The sequence below is a fragment of the Elephas maximus genome, chromosome 2 (assembly GCF_024166365.1).
Source record: "Elephas maximus indicus isolate mEleMax1 chromosome 2, mEleMax1 primary haplotype, whole genome shotgun sequence".
In the NCBI taxonomy this organism is placed as follows: domain Eukaryota; kingdom Metazoa; phylum Chordata; class Mammalia; order Proboscidea; family Elephantidae; genus Elephas; species Elephas maximus.
The window spans coordinates 66,973,018-67,000,410 of NC_064820.1; the positions used below are offsets into that span (position 1 = coordinate 66,973,018).

Genomic DNA, 27,393 nt, shown 5'->3' on the forward strand with positions numbered 1-27,393 from the left:
GATTGCTTTGGGTAGAAAAGACATTTTCACAATGTTGAATCATCCTATCCATGAGCAAGGTATGTTATTCCATTTATGTAGGTCTCTTTTAGCTTCTTGCAGTAGTGTCTTGTAGTTTTCTTTATATAGGTCTTTTGCATTTCTGGTTAGATATATTCCTAAGTACTTTATCTTCTTGGGGGCTATTGTACATGGCATTGATTTGGTGATTTCCTCTTTAAATTTCTCTTTGTTGGTGTAGAGGAATCCAGCTGATTTTTGTATGTTTATCTTATATCCTGAGACTTTGCTGAAATCTTCTATTAATTCCAGTAGTTTCCTTGTGGATTCTTTCGTGTTTTCTGTGTATAAGATCGTATCATCTGCAGATAAGGGATACTTTTACTTTTGTCTTACCAATTTGGATGCCCTTTATTTCTTTTTTGTTACCTTACTGCTGTGGCTAGGACCTCCAGCACAGTAATGAATAAGAGTGATGATAAAGGGCATCCTCGTCTGGTTCCCTTTCTCAAGGGGACTGCTTTCAGACTGTCTTTAGGATGATGTTGGCTGTTGGCTTTGTGTAAATGCCCTTTATTCTGTTGAGAAATTTCCCTTCTCTTCCAATTTTGGTGAGAGTTTTTATCATGAATGGGTGTTGGACTTTGTCAAATGCCTTTTCTGTATCAATCGATAAGATCATGTGGTGGATTACATTGCTCGTTTTTCTAATGTTGAACCATCCCTGCATACCTGGTATGAATCCTACTTGGTTGTGGTGAATTATTTTTTTGATAGATTGTTGAATTGAACTAGCTAGAATTGTTGAGGATTTTGTGCCTATGTTCATGAGGGATATAGGTCTGTAATTTTCCTTTTTTTGTGTTTTCTTTACCTGGTTTTGGTATCAGGGTTATGCTGGGTTTACAGAATGAGTTCGGGAGTATTCCATCCTTTTCTGTGCTTTAGTAGTAGTGGTGTTAACTCCTCTCTGAAATTTTGGTAGAATTCTCTAGTGAAGCCATCAGGGCCAGGGCTTTTTTTTTGTCGTGAGTTTTTTAAAAATTACTTCTTCAATCTCTTTTTTTGTTATAGGTTTATTTAGTTTTTCCACCTCACTTTGTGTTAGTTTAGGTAGGTAGTGTCTTTCTAGAAATTTGTCCATTTCCTCTAGGTTTTCAAATTTGTTGGACTATGGTTTTTCATAGTATTCTGTTATGATTCTTTTAATTTCAGTTAGTTCTGTTGTGATATCGCCCATCTCATTTCTTATTCAGGTTATTTGCTCTCTCTTCTACTTTTCTATTGTCAGTTTGGCCAGTGTTTTATTGATTTTGTTGGCCTTTTCAAAGAATCAGCTTTTGGTCTTATTAGCGCTCTCAATTTTTTTTTTTTTAATTCTCTATATCGTTTGATTCTGCCCTAATTTTTATTATTTTCTTTTCTTCTGGTGCCTGAGGGCTTCTTTTGCTGCTCTATATTTGTTTAAGTTGTAGCGTTGATATTTTGATTTTAGCCCTTTGTTCTTTTGCATGTGTGCATTTATTGCAATAAATTAACCTCTGAGCACTGCTTTTGCTATGTCCCAAAGGTATCTGGTTGAATGTGTTTTCATTCTTATTTGATTCTGTGAATTTTATTCTCTTCTTTATTTCTTCTATAACCTAGTAGTTTTTGAACAAGGTATTGTTCAGTTTCCATGTGTTTGATTTTTTTCCTTAACTTTTTCTGTTATTGATTTCTGCTTTATGGCTTTATGGTCAGAAAAGATGCTTTGTAATATTTCTATGCTTTGGATCCTGGCCTAATATGTGGTCTATTCTGGAGAATCTTCCATGTGCTTTGGAAAAGAAAGTGTACTTGGCTGCTTTTGAGTGGAGTGTTCTGTGTATGTCTATGAGATCAAGTTGGTTGATTGTGGCATTTGGATTTTCCAGTCTTTGTTGAGCTTCCTTCTGGATCTTCTGTCCTTCACCAAAAGTGGCGTGTTGAAGTCTCCTACTATTATTGTGGAGCTGTTTCTCTTTTCAGTGCTGTTAGGGTTTGTTTTACATATTTTAGAGCTGTGTAGTTGGGTGCATAAATGTTTATTATGGTTATGTGCCCCTGGTATATTGACCCTTCAGTCGTTATATAGTGTCCTTCCTTATCCTTTGTGGTGGATTTTGGTTTAAAGTCTCATTTGTCAGAGATGTATATTGCCACTCCTGCTCTTTTTTGATTGCTATTTGTTTGATATATCTTTTTCCATCCTTTGAGTTTTAGTTTGTGTCTTTGAGCCTAAGGTGTGTCTCTTGTTGGCAGTATATAGACGGATAGTTTTTTTTTTTTAATCCATTCTGTCACTGTCTGTCTTTTTATTGGTTTATTTAGTCCATTTACATTCAGCATAATTGTTGATAGATATGAGTTTAGTGCCATCATTTTGATGTATTTTTGGGTATTTGTGTGTGTTGTTGACAGTTTCTTTGTTCCACTTAATTTTCTGTGCTGAGTCGTTTTTCTTTATGTATTTTCTTTTCATCTTTTTCATTGTTGATTTTGTATTTGTTGAGTCTTTATGTTTTTCTTTTTTATTTTGATGTAGGATTGTTAGTTTCCTTGGTGGTTAACTTAAAATTTATCTCTATTTTTATAAGTTTAAACCAGTCTTTTATTTCTCGGTATCATCTTAACTGCCTCTCCATATGTAAATTCTATGACTACTTTAGTCTCTCTTTTTTGTTTTAATGTTGTCACCTTTTACATATTGATGTCTCTGTTTTCCCTATTTTCAGTGTTTTAGAATTGACTTATTTTTATGACTTCCCTATCTGGGTTGATACCTGGTTATTCTGACCTGTGTTCTAGTCTTGGGTTGTTACCTGATATTATTGATTCTCTAACTGGAGGACTCCCTTTAATATTTCTTATAATTTTGGTTTGGTTTTTACAAATGCCCTTCTGTTTTTCTGGAAATGCCCTAATTTTGCTATCATATTTGAGAGACAATTTTGCTGGATATATAATTCTTGGCTGGTAAATTTTTTCCTTAAAGGCTCTATATGTGTCATCCCATTGCTTTCTTGCCTGCATGGTTTCTGCTGAGTAATCAGAGTTTAGTCTTATTGATTCTCCTTTGTAGATGACTTTTCATTTATCCCTAGCTGCTCTTGAAATTCTCTATCTTTGGTTTTGGTTTGATAATAATCTGTCTTGGTGACTTTCTTTTGGGATCTGTCCTGTATGGCATTCAAAGAGTTTCTTGAATAGATACCTTCTCTTCTTTTATGATTTCAGGGAAGTTTTCTGCCAACAAATCTTCAGCAGTTCTCTGTGCTTTCTGTCATCCCCCCCACCCCGTTCTGGTACTACAGTCACTTGTAGGTTATTCCTCTTGATGGTGTCCCACATACTTCTTAGAATTGCTTCATTTTTAAAAATTCTTCTATCTGATTTTCCTCAAAAAGTAAATTGGTGTCAAATACTTTTATATTCATTCTCATTAATTCTGCCTTACATTGCCTCAGTTCTGCTCCTCTGACTTTGTATTGAGTTGTCTAATTTTGAAATTTTATTGTTAATCTTTTGGATTTCTATTTACTGTCCCTCTGTGGATTCTTGTAGCCTGTTAAATTTGTCATTTCGCTCTTGTATAATCTTCTAAGTTCCTCTGTTTCTTTGTCTGTGTGTTCCTTGGCTTGGTCTGCGTTTTGCCTGATCACCGTCCTGATCTCTTCAAGAGCTCTGTATATTTAATCTTGTAAATTCTGTCTCTGGTAATTCTAAGACCTTTTCTTAATCTGGGACGTTTCCTGGTTCTTTGTTTTGATTGCTTGCTGAAGCCATCATGGTCTACCTCTTTATGTGATTTGGTATTGACTGTTGACCTGTGAGCTATCAATAAGTTATTATATGTATTTACTTTTTGTTTGCTTATTGTGTCCTAGTTTCTTACTTTTTGTTTTGATATGCCCAAATAGGCTGGTTGTGTGAGCTACTTTAGTTACTTGTGTCTTGGAAGCTCTTACGTCCTGTCACCAGGTGGTTAGAGCTGCTCCTAGGTTTGTGAACCCAGCGGTCCATTTACTTTTCTTGTGTGGATTCAGCTCAGGTGTCCAGGTAATTGGTCACCGAGTGTGTGCTGCAGGCTCTCACCTACAGTCCTGGACGAGCAGGGCTATGTAGGGGTGATTGGAGCAGACACAGGTATCTGGCTGCAGTCAGAGGTTATATACTGAGCAAGATAGGGGGCCGACGGCTGCCCTTGAGTGCCTGGGTGGAAGGTGTGTCCCTGTTCCTAGAGTGCGTAGGTGGGTGAGTTTTGCAACTGAACTTTGGGCACCCTGTGCAGTTGGCCATAAGGACTGGGTGGCACCACTGCTTCTTGGACTGCTGTTGCATGTGGCTAAGTGGAATATGTGGAGCTACCAGTCCTCAGGCCCCAGATGTGGGTAGGTGAGGATCCTGCTTAATAGGCAGGGAGGTGTCAAATGTCATGAATCTGCCATTCCCCCTTCACTGTTGTATTTGGAAATAGGCTTCAGATATAAACCTTGTTGTACTATACTAATAAGGATCTACACTGTTGAAATGGGCCCACATAGGTCTAGGCAGGGGTGAAAGGCATTCAGAGTCCGTGGACCCCTTATACATGTGCCTAGGCAAAGGAGCTGTGCCTTCCCTGAGTTCCTGGCTTAGAAGAGTTGGCAGCTTATTTTTTCCTGTTTGTTTTTTGTTAATTTATTCCCTCTCCAAAGCCAGGACAATGACTGGGCGTGTGCGACAGTTCCCAATTCTGGCCCATGGGACAAGGCAATTGCTGAAGCCAGACCAGGACTAGAGCAGAGCGGGGAGGGGGCGGGTGAATGGGAGAGAGGTACTTCCTAGAGGGGGAAGAGTTTTTTGGACAATTCCGTGTGGTAGGTTAGACGCTTGCGCTCAACTTTTGCAGATCCAGCCCCGCTTTCCCCTAGTTCTGCAGGTTTATGCGTACTCTTCACCACTTGGTTTCTCTCAGTGTGGAAAATATATCCCAAGTGCTACTCCTTGCCTTAGCCCATGTGCACAGGCTGATCCAGCCTGCAGGGTGCTGGCCAGGTCAGGTCTGGCAAATCTTCGCTGCTTCCGAACTATCTCTCCTTCCTCCTGCGGCTTAGTCCAACTCCTCAACTTTGTCTTTGATGTTCAAGGCTCCTGTTGTTGTTAGGTGCTGTTGAGTCAGTTCTGACCCATAGTGAACCTGTGTACCACAGAATGGAACACTGCCTGGTCCTGCACCATGCTCACAGTCGTCGTTATGCTTGGGCCCGTTGTTGTAGCCACTGTGTCAGTCCATCTCGATGAGGCTCTTCCTCTCTTCGACTGACCCTGTACTTTACAAAGCATGATGTCCCTTCTCCAGGGACTGATCCTTCCTGATGACATGTCCAAGGTATGTAAAACACAGTCTCATCATCCTTGCTTCTAAGGAGTGTTCTCGCTGTACTTGTTCCAAGACAGATGTGTTTGTTCTTTTGGCAGTCCATGGTATATTCAGTACTCTTCACCAGAACCACAATTCAAGGCATCAATTCTTCTTCAGTCTTCCTTATTCATTGTACAGCTTTCGCATGCATATGATACAATTGAAAATACCACGGCTTGGGTTAGGTACACTTTAGTCTTCAAGGTGACATCTTTGCTTTTCAACATTTTGAAGAGGTCCTTTGCAGCAGGTTTGCCCAGTACAATGTGTCTTTTGGTTTCTTGACTGCTACTTCCATGGGTGTTGATTGTGGATCCAAGTAAAATGAAATCCTTGACAACTTCAGTCTTTTCTATGTTTATCATGACGTTGCTTATTGGTCCAGTTGTGAGGATTTTGTTTCCTTTATGGTGAGGTATAATCCACCCTGAAGGCTGTGGTCTTTGGTCTTCATTAGCAAGTGCTTCAAGTCCTCTTTACTTTCAGCAAGCAAAATTGTGTCATCTGCATATAGCACAGGTTGTTAAGGAGTCTTCCTCCAATCCTGATGCCCTGTTCTTCATACAGTCCAGCTTATTGGATTATTTGCTCAGCATACAGATTGAATAGATACGGTGAAAGGATACAACCCTGACACACACCTTTCCTGACTTTAAACCAATTAGTATCCCCTCGTTCTGTCTGAACAACTCCCTCTTGATCTATGTACACGTTCCTCATGAGCACAATTAAGGGTCCTGGAATTTCCATTCTTCCCAGTGTTACCCATAGTTTGTTATGATCCACACAGTCGAATGCCTTTGCGTAGTCAATAAAATACAGGTAAACATCCTTCTTGTATTCTCTGCTTTCAGCCAGGATCCATGTGACATCAGCAGTGATATCCCTGGCTCTGTGTTCTCTTCAGAATCCGGCCCGAAATTCTGGCAGTGCCCTGTTGATATACTGCTATATCTGCTTTTGAGTGATCTTCAGCAAAATTTTGCTTGCGTGTGACATTAATGATATTGTTTGATAATTTCCATATTCTGTTGGATTACCTTCCTTTGGAATGGGCACAAATAAGCTATCGATGGTACTGAAGGAAGAAGTCCAAATTGACCCTGGTAACAACGAGTAAACTTTGTTCTCGGTACATTTTCTTTGTCTTTTTTATGTAAGTGAGGTCATACAATATTTGTTCTTTTATATTGGCTTATTTCACTCAGCATAATGTCTTCAGCCTCCATCCATACCGTTGTTGTTGTTAGGTGCCGTCGAGTTGGTTTCGACTCATAGTGACCCTATGCACAACAAAATGAAACACTGCCCAGTCCTGAGCCATCCTTACAATCGTTGTTATGCTCGAGCCCATTGTTGCAGCCACTGTGTCAGTCCACCTCGTTGAGGGTCTTTCTCTTTTCCACTGACCCTGTACTCTGCCAAGCATTATGTCCTTCTCCAGGGACTGATGCATACTGTAGCATGTATCAAGACTTCATTTCTTCTCCTGGCTGAGTAGTATTCTGTTATATCTATGTACCGCATTTTGTTTGTCCTGCTTATCACAGTTTGTTAATGAGTCTTCCTCCAGTTCTCATGCCACGTTCTTCATATAGTCCAGCTTCTTGGATGTTTGTTCTGCATACAGATTTAATAAGTATGGTGAAAAGATGCAACCTCGCAGCACACCTTTTCCAATTCTGAACCACAAAGTAAATCCCTTGTTCTGTTCGAATGAATCCATCTTGACCCATGCATACGTTTTGCACGAGCACAATTAAGTGTTCTGGAATTCCTGTTCTTCATAGTGTTATCCGTAATATGATCCACACAGTCAAATGCCTTTGCATAATCGATAAAACACAGGTAAGTATGGTTTTGGTATTTTCTATTTTGAGCCAAGATACATGTGACGTCAGCAGTGATATCACTTCTCCTGAGTCTTCTTCTGAATCTGGCTTAAACTCCTGGCAGTTTCTTGCCTATGTACGGCTGCAGCCCTTTTTGGATTATCTTTAGTAGAATTTCACTAGCGTGTGATATTAGTAATGCTGTTTGATAATTTCCATATTCTGTTTGATGGCCTTTCTTTGGAATGGGCAGGAATTTGGATCTCTTCCAATCAGTTGGCTGGGTAGCTGTCTTCTAAATTTCTTGACATAAATGTGTAAGCACTTCGAGTGCTGCTTCTCTTTGTTGAAATATCTCAATTGATATTTTGTCCATTCCTGGAGCCTTGTTTTTCACTAATGTCTTCACGAAGAGCAGCTTGAACCTCTTCCTTCATTGCTAGCAGTTTTTGATCATATACTGCCTCCTGAAATAGTTGAACATTGACCAGTTCTTTTTGGTACAGTGACTTTGTGTATTCCTTCCATCTTCTTTTGATGCTTCCTGTGTGTACTATGATTTGAAGCTTGAACTTTTTCTTCAGTTCTTTCAGCTTGAAAAGTGTTGATCATGTTCTTCTCTTCTGGTTTTCTAACTCCTGGTCTTTGCACGTTTCATTATAGCACTTTACCTTGCCTTTAGCTTCCGTTTGAAATATTCTGTTCACCGCTTTTACTCCATCATTTCTTCCTTTTGCTTTAGCTATTATGCCTTTTAAAGCAAGCTTCAGAGTCTCTTCTGAAATCTGGTGTTTTCCTTCTATTCTGTCTTTTTTCAGGAAGAGCTATTTTAATTTTCTGTTGAACATTTTTCCAAAAGCATTATTTTTGGATATAAGTTTAGTTTTTATTTTATTTAAAATGTTTTGGACATGTACCATTGGTGGCACATAAGGTAATACTAGGAGGCACTTGCCAGTGAGCCAAAGGATTCCTGTTCTATTTTTTTTTCTTCTAATTTTGACAGGGATAAAGTTGGGTACTAGTATGTGACTAACACTTCTCCAACATTAATCTGTTTTTTTAAACAAAGACAGAAGGCATTATGCTGAGTCTTATGCAGGCAATGATAGTTAAGCAGAATTTAGTAACTTTCATTTTTCTTTCTTAAAAATTTATTATTACCTTCTATTTATGGCACAATGAAAGACAGGTTCCTTTAGAGATAAATCTATTTAAGCAAAAATGAATTCTGGGAATTTTAAGTAAGAGCATAAAAAAAACCAAAAACCAAACGCATTGCCATCTAGTCAGTTCCAACTCATAGCAACATAGAAAAGATACAAATCTGGCAGAAACATGAAAGAATAGGTGAATGATTGAAGTATAGTAGTGATTCAGCATATTGATGCTTTTTTTCTCCCTTTGCTTATTTGTCTTTACATTGTTTGTCTCCACTGTTAATTTTTTTTATGTATAATATATAGTCAATTATGTTAACATCGTTGGCAGGTTTCCATGGATCTCAATAGCGCCAGCACTATTGTTCTTCGGGTCTTAACCCAGGCCACCAGTCAGGATACTGCTGTGTTAAAACCAGCTGAGGAACAATTGAAACAGTGGGAGACACAGCCAGGTTTCTATTCAGTGTTGCTGGTAAGTTTGTTCTAAAATAATTTACTTTTATTTTTGGTAAAAGGAGACACCATTATTTAAATTGTTCTAAAAACCCAATTGCATCGGTGATTTACTGTAGTGAAACTGATCCAGATGTTTGGCAGTTGTTGCTACTGCCATTAATTCAGGGCATGGCTTTTTGAGGGTATTTAAGAAATATTTATTGATGGATGTATGAATAAATGAGCAGCGTGTTGGTAGTATCTCCTGTAAGGATTTTTAATTTTAACACGTTGATGCTGACCATAGGACTATAGATGGTACTCTTTAATGCCTTCTCTTTATCTCTACCCCAGTTGTGTTATGTTGCCAGAGTTGTTCACATCTCTGCACTGCAGCCTTAGGGTCAGATATACTCTCTTAATGTATTTTATTTTAATACATTATTTTTTTCCTTTCTTATCTAAAAATTTTATGTTCTTGATATACCTGATTTTTTCCTGGGTGTTGTGGGAAATACAACACTGTCAGTGATAGGGTGATATCCACATGCCTACAAGGAGGACCAATTAATATGACTATTACTCAAATTTTCACACCAACCACTATTGCCAAAGATGAATAAATTTAAGATTTTTACCAACTTTTGCAGTCTGAAATTGATCAAACATGCAATCAGGATAATGTATTGATAATTATTGGTGATTGGAATGTAAAAGTTGGAAATGAAGAAGGATCAGTAGTTGGAAAATACGACCTTGGTGATAGAAATGATGCAGAAGATCTCATGCTGGAATTTTGTGAGACCACGACTTATTCATCAGCAATACCTTTTCTCAACAACATTAATGGCAGCTCTACGTGTGGACTTTGCTAGATGGAATACACAGGAATCAAATCGAGTACATCTGCAGAAAGAGATGAGGGAGAACCTCAGTATCATCACTCAGAACAAGGCCGGGGCTGACTGTGGGACAAACCATCATTTGCCCATATGCAAGTTCAGGTTGAAGCTGAATAAAATTAAAATAAGTCCATGAGAGCCAAAATACGACCTTGAGTATATCCCACCTAGATTTAGAGACCAGCTCAAGAATAAATTTGATGCGTCCAACAATAATGACCGAAGCCCAGCTGAGTTGTGGGATGAAATCAAAGACATCATGCATGAAGAAAGCAAAAGGTCATTAAAAAGAAAAAAGAAAAAAAAAGGCAATGGTTGTCAGAAGAGACTCTGAAACTCGTTCTTGAACAACGTATTACAGCTAAAGCGAATGGAAGAAATGAAATAAAAGTGCTGAACAGAAGATTTCAAAGGGCAGCTTCAGAAGACAAAGTAAAGTATTATAATGACATGTGGAAAGAAAGACCTGAAGTTACAAAACCAAAAGGGGAGAACACGCTCAGCATTTCTCAAGCAGAACTGAAGAGAAATTCAAGCCTCCAGTTAAAATATTGCAGGATTCTATGGGTAAAATATTGAATGATGCAGGAAGAATCAAGAGTAGATGGAAGGAATACACAGAGTCATCGTACCAAAAGAATTGGTTGACTTTCAGCCATTTCAAGAGGTAGCATATAACCAAAAACTGATGGTATTGAAGGAAGATGGAGGTCCAAGCTATACTGAAGGGAATGGTGAAAAACAAGGTCCCCGAATTGATGGAGTAAAAATTGAGGTGTTTCAACAAATGAACGCAACTCTGAAATCACTTGCTTGTCTATGCCAAGAAATCTGGAAGAGAGCTGTATAGTTATCAGACTGGAAGTGATCCATATTCTTGCCCATTTCAAAGAAAGGTGATTCAACAGAATGCAGAAATTATTGAAGAATAGGATTAATATCACATGCAAGTAAAATTCATGCTAAAAATAATTAAAAAATGGTTGCAGCAGTACATTGACAAGGAAATGGCCAGAGTTCAAGCCAGATGCTGAGGAGGTTGTGTAACTAGGGATATCACTGTTGATGGCAGATGAATCTTGACTGAAAGCAGAGAAAACCAGAAAAGATGTTTATTTTTGTTTTATTGAGTTTGCAAAGGCACTCAGCTGTGGATCATAACAAATAGTGGATAATATTGCGAAGAATGGGAATTCCAGAACACTTAATTGTGCTCATGAGGAACCTGTACATAGACCAAGAGACATTCCTTCCAGCAGAACAAGGTGATACTGCCGTGGTTTAAAGTCAGGAAAGGTGTGCATCAGGGTTGTATCCTTTCCCCACACTTATTCAATTTGTATGCTGAGCAAATAATCCGAGAAGCTGGACTATAAAAAAAAAGAACACGGCATCAAGATTGGAGGAAGACTCATTAATATGCTGCAGTACACAGATGATACAACCTTGCTTGCTGAAAGTGAAGAAGACTTGAAGCACTTACTGATGAAGATCAGACTACTTATTGCATACTTATTACTCATCTTAAAATTAGTGTACTGCTTAGCAGGTTTGCTTTTTATATGAATTGTTGAGCTATATTTATAAAGTAAAAATATGACACATAGTGATTAAATTTAGACAAAACATTGAATGAAAAGCACACTTCAGTACCTTATATTGGGTATTTTAATTTTAAACTTACTGCTTGTACATTCTAATACCATGTTTTTTGTTCACAGAATATTTTCACCAACCATGCTCTGGATATCAATGTAAGGTGGCTTGCTGTGCTGTATTTTAAAAATGGGATTGATCGCTACTGGAGACGTGTAGCACCTCAGTGAGTTTTCCCCCCCACCCTGCCCAATATAATCCTTTTTAAACTCAAGGTATAAAAATGTATCTGCTTATTTTCATTCTTTATATAAAAGAATGTGTTAACTAGTGAAGAAGAAAAGTTATTTTTAGTTAATTACAAATCAACATCTTTATTATTTTTCTCCATGGGTTTTTTTTTTTTTTTTTTTGTAGTGGGTAGGTGGTGGTGGCGTGTGGACCTTTTGCTTGTGAAGATGAGAGCATCTTTAATTTTATAGATAAAATAAATGCTGAGTGAATTAGGCATGTTGATTAAAAAAAGGTTTTTATTTTGGGAAGTAGAACATTAGGATTTTGAAAAAAAAGGCATTGAGAATATCATAGGTCATTTGTGAACCAACTGGGTGTTAATTCCTGAGTTATTTGTGGTCCCGATGGGGTAGTGCACGTGTGTAATCTAATCAGATTCAGTTGTAGCTTTTATGTAGGTAATTAAGTGAGTAGATGTCTCTTAATAGTTAATTACGTGCTGTAAAGGTAGTGTAGACATGATCCTGGAATTTGAGAGGAAATACTGAATTTTTACACAATGATGAAGAACAGGGATGAATCCGTGAAACATCTCACAACATAGATGAATCTGGAAGGTATTATGCTGAGTGAAATTAGTAGTCACAAAAGGACAAATACTGTATGAGACCACTATTACAAGAACCAAGAAAAGGTTTAAACACAGAAGAAAACATTTTTTGATGGTTATGAGGGTGGGGAGGGAGGGACAGGGGAATTCACTAACTAGGTAGTAGACAAGGATTATCTTAGGTGAAAGGAAGGACAGCACACAATACAGGGGAAGTCAGCACAGCTAGACTAACGCAAAAGCTAAGAAATTTCCTGAATACAACCAAACACTTCAAGGGACAGAGTAGCAGGGGCGGGTGTCTGGGGACCATGATTTCGGGAGACATCTAGGTCAATTGGCATAACAAAGTTTATTAAGGAATGTTCTGCATCCCACTTTGATGAGTGGTGTCTGGGGTCTTAAAAGCTAGCAAGCGGCCATCTAAGATGTGTCAATTGGTCCCAACCCACCTGGAGCAAAGAAGAATAAAGAACATCAAAGACACAAGGAAAATATTAGCCTAAGAGACAGATGGGCCACATAAACCAGAGACTCCATCAGGCTGAGACTGGAAGAACTAGATGGTGCCTGGCTACCACCCAATGACTGCCCTGACAGGGAACGCAACAGAGAATCCCCAAGGGAGCAGGAGAAGAGTGTGGTGTAGAACTCAAATACATGTAAACAGACACTAGAGGAATCTCAGAAGACATGGCCCTTGGACTTCTGTTAACCCAGAACTAAAACTGTTCTCAAAGCCAACTCTTCAGGTGAAGATTAGACTGGAGTGTAAAACTTGAGATAATACTTGTGAAGACTTGTCCTTTTTAGTTCGAGTAGATACATGAGACTAAATGGCAGCTCCTGTCTGGGGGTAGGATGAGAAGGCAGAAAGGGATAGGAACTGGTTGAATGGACATGGGAAACTCAAGGTGGAATGGGGGAGTGTGCTGTCACATTATAGGGATTGCAACTAGGGTCGCATAACAATATGTGTATAAATTTTTGTATGAGAAATGGACTTGAGCGGTAAACTTTCACCCAAAGCACAACACAAAATGAATTTTGCAGAATAAGTAATAGTCTTTATTCTCCAGTAGATGGCACTATAGCTGTGTAAATCCTTATACCCGTAAAACATTAATTAAAAAAAAAAAGTGTGTACTTCAACGGGCACAAAAAACACTGCCTTTGAGTAATATTGGAAGCAACCGGAAAGTTTTAGGCTGTACTTTTGTTTACTGTAGTGTAAAGCCAGTGCTTCTCATTTTAGGGTTGATCTTCATTTTGGGAGAAATAAAATATTAGTGACAGAAATTGTGCATTACTGGGTTACAGAAGACTGCCTAGCAGCACGCACTCTTCTGCTGCCGTACCCAGTTACATCTTAAATGTCTCCTAAAATTCATTCTAATTCATGGAGATGATAAGGAGCCCTGGGGGAACAGTGCGTGGTTAAGTACTCAGCTGCTAAGGAAAAGTTTGGTGGTTTGGACCCACCCAGCGGCTCCATGGAGAAAAACCAAACCCATTGCCATCGAGTTGGTTCCGACTCATAGCGACCCTATAGGACAGAGTAGAGCTTCCCCATAGGGTTTCCAAGGAGTGCCTGGTGGATTTGAACTGCCGACCTTTTGGTTAGCAGCTGTAGCACTTACCCACTACGCCACCAGGGTTTCCCCATGGAGAAAAGACCTGGTGATTTTCTGTCTTAGAGGTTACAGCCCAGGAAATCCTATGGGGTAGTTCTGTTACACAGGGTCGCAGTGAGCTGGAATCGACTCAACAGCACACAACAACAACAACAACAACCTGAAGATGATGGTCATAAATGACTTTATTGAAGGGAGAGTAAGCTACGATTAAATATTTCAGATTGTGCTTTCACATAAATAATTAGAAACTGGAATTTAGTTTAAATTTAAAAAGTTAAGGAGAAACCATATTAGGTAGTTAAATCTCAAGCCGTGTCTTTTAGTATACATCAAAGTAAAGTCTAGAAGGTTCATGAAAGTACTTAGGAAATGACCCAAGGATTGCACATTAGTCATTGAATTTATGTTGACATTTAATGCACTTTAAAAATCTCCTTAAGATTGTGTATGTATTTAGGTTTCATTTTATGTAGTTCCTGGAAACCCTGGTGGCGTAGTGGTTAAGTGCTACGGCTGCTAACTTAAGGATCAGGAGTTCGAATCCGCGAGGTGCTCCTTGGAAACTCTATGGGGCAGTTCTACTCTGTCCTATACGGTCGCTATGAGTCGGAATCGACTCGACAGCACTGGGTTTTTTTTAATATAGTTCCTACTCTGACCATTATTTTCACAGAATAGGAATTAACAGACTTAAGCTTATACATCATTACTGTATCCTATGCAATTTCATTTAGGTTCCGCTTAATTAGAAATGATCCAGTTTCTGCTTGAGATACACTCTGAGTTCATCTAATGATAGTATATGCGTAAAATCAAAGGTGGAATGTTAACTATTATTAGAGAGTTGCTAAACACATGCTAAAAGCAAGGTTAGTGACTTCGTTTTATTTAATATGTATATATTTTTTGCATGGTCTCAATCCGTTGAGTAGCCAATTTTTATACCTTATAGTAATTAAAATTATGAATACCATAAAAACTGCTGGACCTGACTCCCTGGTATAGGAGAAAAGTTAAATTTCAAGCTTGCAGTGAAACATTACAGGAGGAAACACTATTTCCGGGGTTTCATGACAGAAGGGAGTTATTAAAGTTGGAAAGTACTGCAGAGTTATAAAAAATTAGATCATTTCTAGTGGGAAAACATAGGCCTACATTGGGCCTTGACTCTGTGTTTTTTAATGTTGTTTTCTCATTAGTTTATTAGCTTTGAGCAAGTCACTTAAACAGTCTCCTCATATACAGGTAGACTTATGATGTATTCGAGTTATGACAAACTGCACTTATGACCTCTGTTTTTGTTTTTTTTTGGTACATCTTATTGTTAGTAATATGTACTGCATACATGTTTGCAGTTATCGTTCTCAGATGTCTGCTTACAGTTGTTCAAAGGTTGAATTTGTAAAGATACTGATAATGAAAGACAATAATAATGAAAACTAAAAAGGAAAAAACAAAAAAAGTTGTTATTCCACTTATGTCAGAACCACCTTAGGATGGAGTCATCGAAGTGGAACCCTGTCATAAGTCAAGGACTGTTTGTTGTTGTTAGGTGCAACAGTGATTCCAACTCATAACGACCCTGTGTACAATAGAATGAAACACTGCCTAGTCCTGCGCTACCCTCGCAATCATTGTTATACTTGAGCCCATTGTTGCAGCCACTGGGTCTTCCTCTTTTTAGCCGATCCTCTACTTTACCAAGCGTGATGCCCTTCTGAAAACATATCCAAAGTATGTGAGATGAAGTCTGGCCATCCTTGCTTCTAAGGAGCATTCTGGCTGTATTTCTTCCAAGACAGATTTGTTCGTTCTTCTGGCAGTCCATGGTATAGTCAGTATTCTTTGCTAGCACCACCATTCAGAGGTGTCAGTTCTTTGGTTTTCCTTATTCATTGTCCAGCTTTCACATGCATATGAGGCGGTTGAAAATACCTGGGTAAGGCGCACCTTAGTCCTTAAAGTGATAACTCTAAAGAGGTCATTTCCAGCAGATTTGCTCAAGGCAATGTGTCCTTTGACTTCTCAGCTGCTGCTTCCATGGATATTGATTATGGATCCAAGTAAAATGAAATCCTTGACAACTTCAGTCTTTTCTCCGTTTATTATGATGTTGCTTATTAGTCCAGTTGTGAGAATTTTTGTTTTCTTTTTTAAGGTACAGTCCATACTGAAGGCTGTGGTCTTTGATCTTCATCAGTAAGTGCTTCAAGTCTTCTTCACTTTCAGCGAGCAAGGTTGTGTCATCTGTATTACGCAGGTTGTTAATGAGTCTTCCTCCAATCCTGATGGCACATTCTTCTTTATATAGTCCAGCTGCTCAGATTATTTGCTCGTTGTACAGACTGAATAAGTGTGGTGAAAGGATACAACTCTGATGCACACTTTTCCTGACTTTAAACCATGCAGTATCCCCTTGTTCTATTCGAATGACTGCCTCTTGGTCATGTGCAGGATCCTCGTGAGGACAGTTATGTGTTCTGGAATTCCCATTCTTCACAGTGTTATCTGTAATTTATTATGATCCACACAGTCGAATGCCTTTGCATAGTCAGTAAAACACAGGTAAACTTCTTTCTGGTATTCTCTGCTGTTAGCCGAGATCCATCTGACATCAGCAATGATATCCTTTTGAATCTGGCGTAAACTTTTGGCAGTTCCCTGTCAATGTGCTGCTGCAACTGCTTTTGAATGATTTTCAGCAGAATTTTACTTGTGTGGTATTAATGGTGTTGTTTGATAATTTCTGCATTCTGTTTGATCACCTTTCTTTGGGATGGGCATGAATATCTACCTTTTCCATTCACTTGGCAAAGAAACTGTCTTCCAAATTTCTCGACATAGGCAAGTGACTACCTCCGGTGCTCCATCCATTTACCGAAACATCTCATTTGGTGTTCTGTCAATTCCTGGAGCCTTGTTTTTCACCATTCCTTTCAGTGAAGTGTGGATTTCTTCCTTCAGTACCATCAGTTCTTGATCATATGCTGCTTCATGAAGTGGTAGAATGGTGACCCATTCTTTTTGTATGGTGACTCTATTCCTTTCATCTTCTTTTGATGGTTCTTGCATTGTTCAATATTTTCTCCATAGAATCCTTCAGTATCGCAGCTTGAGCTTCAGTTTTTTTCAGTTCTTTCAGCTTGAGAAATGCTGAGCGTGTTCTTCACTTTTGGTTTTCTAACTCCACGTCTTTGCACACTTCATTCTAATACTTCGACATCTTGAGCCACCCTTTGAAACTTTCTGTTCAGCTCTTTTACTTCATCATCATTTTACATACAGGGCTACCTGTATGTAAAGAGTGAACAAATAAGGTGTACATTTTGAATGTTTGCAATATGAACACACCTGTACAACTATCAGCAAGAGCTAGATAGGGCATTCCCAGCACCTCAGAAATCTTAGTGTCCCCGAACAGTCATCTGTCCCCAACTCCCAAACAAAGGTAAGCATCATCTGAAATCTCTCACCATGGGTTACTTTTGTTTTTGAACTTCGTATAAGTAGAAATCATGAAGTATGTTCTCTTTTATGTCTGACTTAGTCAGCTTTGTATTTGTGAGATTTTTCCATGTAGTTGCATGGAGCAATAGTTCACTTTTTTACATAGAATTATAGGCAGCCGCCAGCTTCCATTCCGACGACTACATCATAAGTCAGTTCTTAACATGAATTGAATATTTATTTTTTCATTATTAATTGCCTTTTATTTTCAGTGTCTTTGTAAATCCGATCTTTATCTTTGAGGGTTGGGAACATTACATATAAACTTACAGATATATTTTAATAATACATACATAAAAAAAAACACAAATCATAAAAATTTCCTCTGAAAATGAAGAAGAGTTGGATGACGTTGGCATTTTGTCAGTTGCAGTAGTAACTTCACTTGTGGAAGGTTCTAGATCATCTGGATTATCCCTAGGAATGGAGATTGTGTTTCTGGTCAAAAAATTAGTCAGAGTCGTCTGTATGGTTCTTTTCTTTTTTCTTTATATATTTCACTGTAACGTCTCACTACCTCCTGAATCTGTGTCGACTTTAGCAGAGCGACCGGTAATTGGGTCTATGTTTTGAAGTAACTGTAGCCCCGATTTAGTTTAAAGCACTAAATCTGTGGGGGATTGATTGGAACACTAAATCTTAAAATTGAACATCTGTTAGTGAACATCTGAGAGATAACGTCAGCAAATTACACGTTGCATCATTGTATGTCGTACCTATAAGTGACCAGATGTATATAAAGAAAAAAAAAAAACCAGAAATGGACGGTCCCAAGTGTGGCTTGTTGTAACTCGAATACTTTTAAATCTAGGACTACCTGTATGGTATTGCATTTTAGGAACACACAACACTTATCTATCTGTTCTGCTTTTGGTGGGCAATCAGTTTGTTTCTGGTTGATTTTTTTTATTCTATCGTACTAAATATATACAACAGAAATTTGCCATTTCAGCCATTTTTACGTGTACAGTTCAGTGACGTTAATTATTGTGATAGTGTGCAATTATCACCGCTCTATGTCCAATTTTTTAAATCACCCTTAACAGAATCTTAATACCCCTTGAGCAACAACTCCCCATTTTTTCCTCCCATCCACCCTGGTAACCACTTTTTAGTCTGTTGTAGATATTTCATGTAAGTGGAATCATATAAGTTTAGTCCTTTTATGTCTGATTTACTTCACTCAGCATGTTTTCAAAGCTTATCCATGTTGTAGCATGTATCAGAACTTCCATTTTTCTTTATGGCTGAATAATATTCTATTGTGTGTTTACAGGCAGTCCATGGGTTACATATGTCCAACTTACGTACAACCCGTAGTTATGAACCAACCCCTGTAAAACCTGTTTTATTAAAAATTCGAGGTGTATACAGTGGTTCATAGTAACAAATGGGCACTACTTTGCCACATGCATCAAAGCATTATTATTATTATTGTATTATGTTAAAGATGTTTTATCTGGAAGTGTTTAATTTTTTTATGTATAGAAAGGTACAGCATATACTGTATACCAAAACAAACATTTGACTAAGTGACATTAGATACTAACTATACCTAACTGTTCCTGCTTATGTACAATTTCTACTTAAAGATAAACTTAGGAACAGAACTTGTTCATAATCCAGGTATTGCCTGTATTCTACATTTTGTTTATCCATTTATCTCTTGATGGACACTTGGATTGTTTTTACTTTTTTTGGCTCTGATAAACAATGCCACAATGAACATTTGCATCCCTGCTTTCAAGTCTTTTGAATGTACACTTAGAAGTGGAATTACTGGGCCATGATTATTCTGACGATCCCTGTTGGCACAGTGGTTAAACACTTGGCTGCTAACTGAAAGGTTGGCGGTTCAAAGCCATCAGCTGCTCCATAGGAGAAAGACCTGGCAATCTGCTTTCATAATGATTACAGCCTAGGAAACCCTATGGGGCCGTTCTGGCTATGATGGAGTAGCTGATATCAGCTGAAGCATCCCAACAGGATCAGCTATAGAAGTTGTATACAGCAACAACCTTAGATTAACTAGTTGCTGTCAGTTGCTTGTAACTCCTGGCGACCCCATGTGTTTCAGAGTATAACTGCACCATAGGGTTTTCCATGGCTGATTTTTCAGAAGTAGATTGCCGGGCCTTTCTTCCCAGGTGCCTGTCTGGACTCCAATTTCCACCCCTTAGGTTAGCAACCATGTGCAGTAATTGTTTGCACTATACCAAGACTCCAGATTAGTATTCCACTTTTTGCATATAATGCAAGAACCTTGTAATACTTTAACTCCATTTACTCCTTCCTGTCTTTTGTGCCATTGTTGTTGGGAATTTTAATTCCAGATGTAAGTTAAATTTCACAAAATACTATTTTATCCGCAGTTAGTATTCAGTTAAATTTACTTTTGTAGTGCTCTTCGTTCGTTTTGGTGTTACCATTCTTCCATCTGGGCTTATTTGTCTTCTGCCTGAAGAACTGCCTTTAGTATTTTTTTTTTAGTAAACATTTGCTGGCAGTGAATTCTGTCTCAGAAGCAGAAGTTTTTTTGTACCCTTCAATCTAGATGTTTTCCAATGACCTATCTTCAAGTTTATTACTTTGATTTATTGCATTTTTCAGTTCTAGTATTTCATTTGAATGTACACTTAGAAGTGGAATCTTTAAAAAAAGATTCATGTGTTTTTGTGAAATTCTCTGTCTTTTTTACTTATTTTCTTGAACTTGTAATTATTTTAAGTGTGGTTTTGATAACTACAGTAATTATATCTCTTATTTCTATTTGTTTATTCTTTTGGTTTCAGTAATTTTTTCCTGTTTCTTTATATGCCTGGTAATCATTGACCGAATACTGAACATTATGTTGGAGAAAAATTGAGAGGCTTTGAATGATGTTATCTTTTTCCAGAGAGAATTCAGTTTTCTTAGGGAAAATAGAGTATAAGCAGAGCACATTGATTCAGTTGAGGTTGGTGTCTTTCTGGTTTACTCTTACTCCAAGGTCTCTGTCTAGGGCAGTCATCAGCATTATGATCGTTTGAGCTACAAGTTGTGTTTATGAATATATTGTCTTCGTTGGTAGGGCTTGCACTTCAGTTTTTCTCTCTCCATCACTGTCAGACTTGCTGAAATCTCTGAGATTTAACTTCTTAGCTGTTGCTTTCAGCTTGATTTCTTGTTGGCAAATGCCTCAGGGTAAAATGTATGATTCATCACAGTTTATTTCCCCACCTTTTGAGACCTTGGTCTCTCAAACCCCGACTGCCTGGGTTGTTTTAAAATATTTGCCTTGGTTACCTAGTGCTGCTGTAACAGAAGGTAGCTTTAAAGAACAGAAATTAATTTTCTCACAGTTCTGGAGGCTGAAAAGTCCAAATCAGAGTTCTGGCCGTGTTGATTCCTTCTGTGGTGTGATTCCTTCTGTGATCCTCTCTGTCTGGTGTTTGCCAGTGATCCTTGATGTTCCTTAGCATTCCTTGGCCTCTGTCTTCCCCTTGTGTATTTCTTTGTCTTTTCAGCTCTTTTAATAACTCGGAACTGATTAGGTTTAGGATCCACCCTACTCTGATGTAACTTCATTAACATAACAAGAAAAATCCTATTTCCAAACAGGATCACATCCATATGTACAAGGGCCAGGGATTCAACACGTACTTTTTGGGGGGAGGTGGGGGACACCATTCAATCCATATAATGCCTTAAAACTTTTTAACTGTGTACAGCTTTTATAGCTGATCTATAGGGATGCTTCATCTGATACCAGCTCCTCTATCATAGCCAGAATGAAAAAAAAACTTAAAATGAAGGTTTTAAAATTTAATTTTTAAGTAAATAATACATTCATACAGTTCAAAATTCAAAATGTTTAAAAGTTATACAGTGAATATTCTCCATCTCTGCCCTGTGTCTAGTTTCTTTCCTCCTATGTGGTCAAAATTATTAGTTTTATGTTTATACTTTCCAGAGATATGAAATGAGACGTTTTAAACTGATTTATAATAAGTCTTCCATCCCAGATATTTTTCTAATTCTGTATCGCTTTCCCCATAGAACAACCCGCTCAGATTTTATAAATGAAGTGAGCAGAAAAGCAATATTTACTCATATAATTCTGTTTTAGCCAATCATTAATTTCTTTTGTAGCCAACTTTTTACATCAGTTAAAGTGAACATTGAAATATCATAATTTTCCTTTGTTTTATTTCCTATTCCTTATTTTGTAGTGTTTCACTTCTATTCAATTGTAAAGGAATTTTATGCTTCTAAATTATTTGATGTGCAAATACACAAGTAATGGGACTAAGCATATTTACCAAAAACAACTGGGGACACCTTGTTTGAAAGACTTTTATTGGTAAAGGTCATAGTAGTGCTTACATGCATTCATCATTAGGTGACATTCTCTTTCATAACAAATACCTTTTTTTTACAGTGCTCTCTCAGAGGAGGAGAAGTCTACATTGCGTGCAGGGCTCATCACCAACTTCAATGAACCAATAAACCAGGTTAGTGAGAAAGTGAATGCCGATTAATCTTTTTCTTAATTTTTGCTTCTTTTCTAATCTAATTTTGTTTCTTCAGTTTAAAAAAATCTTATTACATAATATTCATTTGTGATTTATACACATATTCTCTGTTGGTTTTTTAAAATCGAGAAACAGTTCTAGCTATTAAGAATTTTGGTTAGATTTGGCTATTAATAATTTAAAACTCAGAAGTCATTATAAGGTAAATTAGTACAATTCTTAACCTACTTTCTCAATTTTTTAGCCAGATTTAGATCACATCTCTGACATATTTATAGTCTTAACCGCATAGAAATTAATTTTAATGATTTATATTAAAAAACTTAAAAAAAAATACAGAATGTCTTCAGGTTTTTGTCTGTTTCCTGTATCCATCGCATTTTCAATTCCCACTGCATTGTGGGGCATAGTTATAAAGTTTAATTTTTTCTTTCTGTCATAGTGAGATTTTTCTTTTATGAATAAAGTAAGTTTTTTTCTCTGAGTCCAAAAACTCTTAAATTTGTCCAAGTTAATGCTATTTGTTATACTTGATTTTAATATTTGAATATTAAAACACAATTTAAATGGTGGTGCTTCAGCTTTTATCTTGACTTCTTTTATGTTGTCCTACTTCTCTGCTTTGTAATTCAGAGACATGGAGAAGAGTGATAACGGAGGGAAACCGAGTTCTCTGATTGGGACAGGAGGTGATTGGGAAGGTTTTGGTTGACTGAGGGTTCACTCTCTCTCTGCCTTAGTGTTCTGTCAGCCAGCATTTGGGAAACATTGACCTGTAGGTATATCATTATTTAAATACTTAATATTTGATGTTAGTTTCTAGCCTTAAGTCAGTAGTTCTAGAACTTTGTGGTCTCAGGACCTCCTTATACTATTAAAACAGAAGACCCCGAAAGTGTTAGATATATTGATATTTACTGTATTAGAAGTTAAAGCTGAGAAACTCTAAAAATACTTCTTAGTTCATTTAAAAAAAAATTATTTGCCAACATAAATAACATTTAAAAATAAAAAATAGCTATTTCTCAAAACACTAAAAATTAGCAAGAAGAGTGGCATTTTGCATTTTTGCAAATCTCTTTAATATCTGGCTATTAAAAAGAAGGCATCCAGCTGTTTATATCTGTTCTTTCATTTAGTTTGTTGTGATACGTTGTTCTGGTTGAAGTTACATGAAGAAAATACAGCCTTACACTGATAGGTAATTGGAAGACGGAGGACCCCACACTTCCCTGAAAGGGTTGTAGGCCCCCAGGGATCCATGGACTACACTTCAAGAACCACTGTTTTAAAACAATTGTTTAATGAAACTGTATTCATTTTTGTCAAGTGTACAATCAACAGAAAATGTTATTTTCAACTGTGAATGTTTTCTGTATCCATTGCTTTGATTCTATACATTTTTTTCTGATGATTAATCTTTTCCCTCTAGATTGCAACTCAGATCGCAGTGCTGATTGCAAAAGTTGCTAGATTAGATTGCCCTAGACAGTGGCCTGAACTGATTCCCACTCTCATAGAATCTGTTAAAGTCCAAGATGATCTTCGACAGCACAGAGCATTACTCACCTTCTATCATGTTACCAAGACTCTGGCATCTAAACGACTGGCTGCTGATAGAAAATTGTTTTATGATGTAAGTGATTTAACATAGCTTTGATTATGAAAACTGTGTTATTTGTATAAAAATGACTATAGTTGTACCTCAAGGTTAATGTTTTATTGAAAGATTATGAATTCTTCCTGTTATGCTTCAAAAAGGTTCAGGTTAAAGCTTGACATAACTGGGAAAGGTAGAGACCTTTAACTGTGTGTTTTAGCACCATTTGTTGAAAAGGCTTTCTTTCTCCATTCCATTGTTTTGACACTTTTATATTTGACTCTTTTTCACCGATCGAAACAGTGATTTCATATGGTTCAGGCTTACGTTTTGAACTGCACCATGCAATGCTGATGAGCCTCAAAAATTATTAACAATGTCTTGCTTACTATTGGTAATTGTAGAGAAATTAAAGGTTAGAAATCATATTATAAGGCCACATAGTAGGGCCTCATGAAACTGTTTAAAGTGTGTTCTGAGCCGTGCATACTCTCCAGAAGAGAAAGGGAAGTATAATGTTTTGTGGAAGGTTTTTTTGGCCTTTCTTTCCTCCCTCAACTGAAATACATTTATTGCTCTTGGTTTTCCCCAACGAGCAGGCTTTTCCCTGTGAATTTCCAGAGTTCCTTTAGCCCCTAAATTTACCATATACTCTTAAGCAGCCTTTCCCAGACCTACTTTGTTCAGTACCCTATCCTGGTCCCCAGTTTGCCTTCCATGTGTAGGAGTGTTTCATTCTTATTTATTTGTTTTTTTTTGAAATATAATTTTATTTTGTTGTTGCTGAGAATATACACAGCAAAACATAAACTAGTTCAACAGTTTCTACGTTTGTGTGACCATTCTCACCCTTGTTCCTCCTCCATTAACATAAATTCACTGTCCCCTAAGGTTCCTATGTAATCTTTTGAGTTGCCGTTATCATTCTGATCCCATATAGATAGTTTATAAAAGCACAGTGCTCAAGACAGACCTTTTTTTTTTTTTTTTTTCCCAAACTAGTTAAGCCAATGTATTGTTTGGTTTTCAGAAGACTCAGTGGATATTTTTCGTTTAAGGTTTAAAGATTCAGGGCAGTAGTTTAAGGGGTTCATTCAATCATCATGGCTCCAGGAAGTCTGGAGTCCATGAGTATTTGAAATTCTGTTCTCCATTTTCCCCCTTTTGATAAGAATTTTTCTATGGAATCTCTGATCAAAATGTTCAGTAATGGCATCTGGGCACCATCCAGTTATTCTGGTTTCACGGGAAAGGAAGCAGTTGTTCACGGAGACAGTTAGCCACAGATTCCACGTCCTTCTCCTGTTCCTAACTTTCCTTCTTTCTCTGTTGTTCCAGGCTAGTAGAGACCAGTCGTGCCTTGAATGGCCAGGCACTTATGCATCGAACTAGGAGGTAGAACAGAAGCACTAAACATGTTATTAGGCAAGTTAACTGGGACGTCTCATTAAACCATGCCCCTAAACCTCCAATTCCGTGAGGGTTTTGTTTGTACATAGCAGCCTTAGCAGCTAGTTTTTTTTTTTTTTTTTTTTGGTAATTGTGAATATACTTAATATGTGACTTTTGCTAGTTCAACTTTTTACAAGCGTATAACTTATTGACAGCAATTGCAATAATTGGTTGTGCAACCCTACCCTTAATGTGATTTTTCCATCACTGCTGACATCCCTTTTCCCCCTCCATCCCTCCCCTGGTAACCACTAACAAACGTTGTTCTCAATACTTTGTATTTTCTTGTCTTTTTTATGTAAGTGAGGTCATAAAATATTTGTCCTTTTGTGATTGACTCATTTCACTCAGCATAAAGTCTTCTAGCTCCATCCATATTGTAGCATGTATCAAGTCTTAATTTTTCCTACTGATTAGGTAGTATACCATTATACGTATGTGCCACATTTTGTTTATCCGCTCACCTGTTCTGTTGATGGACATTAAGGTTTGTTCCACCTTTTGGCTATTGTGAGTAGTGCTGCAGTGAACATTAGTATACAAGTCTCTGTCTGAGTCTCTGCTTTCAAGTCTTTGGGAGTTTTTGGGTCATATGGTAGTCTGACAGTTTGTTGTACTGTGGTGGCTTGTGTATTGCTGCGATACTGGAAACTCTGCCACTGGTATTTCAAGAGCCAGCAGGATCACCGTTGGTGGATAGGTTTCACTGGAGTTTCCGGAGTAAGATAGACTAGGAAGAAGGACCTGGCAGTCTACTTCTGAAAAAATTGGACGATGGAAACCTTATGGATAGCACCGGAACACTGTCTGATACAGTGCCGGAGGATGAACCCCTCAGGTTGGAAGGCATTCAGAATATGACTGGGAAAAGCTGCCTCCTCAAAGTAGAGTCGACCATAATGATGTGAATGGAGGCTGCCAGAAATTCAAGCCAGGTACAGAAGAGGACGTGGAACAGGGAGTATCATTGCCGATGTCAGATGGATCTTGGCTGAAAGCAGAGAATACCAAAAAGATATTTACCTGTGTTTCATTGACTATGCAAAGACATTTGACTGTGTGGGTCTTAACCAATTATGGATAACATTGTGAAGAATGGGAATTCCTGAATACTTAATTGTGCTCCGTAGGAACCTGGACTTAAACCAAGCAGCAGTCTTTCAAACAGAACAAGGGAATATTGCGTGGTTTAAAGTCAAGAAAGGTGAACATCATGATTGTAAATCTTTCACCATACTTAGTCTGTCTGCTGAGCAAATAATCAGAGAAGGTGGACTATATGAAGAACAACACTATGTTAGAATTGGAGGAAGACACATTAACAACCTACGATATGCAGATTACACAGCTTTGCTTGCTGAGAGCAAAAAGGACTTGAAACACTTACTGATGAAGATCAAAGACTGCAGCCTTCAGTATGGGTTATACCTCAATGTAAAGAAAACAGAAATCCTCACAACTGGACCCACAAGCAACATGATAATAAATGGAGAAAATATTGAAGTTGTCAAGGATTTCATTTTGCTGGGACGCACAATCAATGCCCATGAAAGCAGCAGTCAAGAAATCAAAACGACACATTGCATTGGGCAAGGATGCTGCAAAAGACCTCCTTAAAGTTTTGAAAAGCAAAGATGTCACTTTAAAGTCCAAGGTGCCCCTGACCCACGCCATGGTATTTTCAGTCACCTTGTATGCATGTGAAAGCTGAGTGGTGAATAAGGAAGACCAAAGAAGAATTGATGTCTTTGGATTGTGTTGGCGAATAATATCGACTATACCACGGATTGCCAAAAGAACGAACAAATCTGTCTTGGAAGAAGTACAGCCAGGATGCTTCTTAAAAGCAAGGATGGTGAGACTTTGTCTCACGTGCTTTGGACATATTATCAGGAGGGACTAGTACCTGGTAAAGTAGAGGGTCAATGAAAAAGAAAGACCCTCAGTGAGTTGGATTGACACAGTGGCTGCAACAGTGGGCTCAAGCCTAGCACCGATTGTGAGAATGATGCAGGACTGGAAAGTGTTTTGTTCTTTTGTACATAGAGTCACTATGAGTCAGAACCTGCTGGAGAGCACCTAACAACATCAACAATAACATGGTAGTTTTATTTTTAGTTTTTTGCCTGGTTTTGGTATCTGGTATGCTGGCTTCATAGAATGAATTCAGAAGTACGCCTTTCTTTTGTATGTTCTGAAATAATTTGAGTAGTAATTGGTGTAAACTCTTCCCTGAATGCTTGGTAGAATTCTCCAGTAAAGCCATCTGGGCCAGGGCTTTTTTTTGGGGGGGAGTTTTTTTTATTACCTTTTTAATCTCCTCTCTTGTGATGGTTCTGTTCAGATTTTCAACATCATTTTCTGTTAGTTTGGGTAGGTAGTGTGCTTCTAGAAATTTGTCCATTTTCTCTAGGTTTTCAAACTTGTTGGAATATAATTTTTCAGAGCACTCTGTTATGATCCCTTTTATTTCAGTTGGGTCCCCC

The 27,393-nt window shown here is 37.8% G+C and overlaps 1 protein-coding gene across 2 annotated transcripts in view; it reads left to right on the forward strand.

The window, feature by feature from the left end:
* IPO11 (importin 11) overlaps positions 1–27,393 on the forward strand; it is a 244,644-nt gene that overhangs the window by 16,891 nt on the left and 200,360 nt on the right. For both annotated transcript variants that reach the window (XM_049864207.1, XM_049864214.1), the window contains exons 2-5: positions 8,749–8,892; positions 11,479–11,579; positions 21,762–21,834; positions 23,288–23,491. In XM_049864207.1, the coding sequence (XP_049720164.1) occupies positions 8,755–8,892; positions 11,479–11,579; positions 21,762–21,834; positions 23,288–23,491 (516 nt within the window). In that variant the 5' untranslated portion in view covers positions 8,749–8,754. The remainder of the gene's footprint in view (positions 1–8,748; positions 8,893–11,478; positions 11,580–21,761; positions 21,835–23,287; positions 23,492–27,393) is intronic.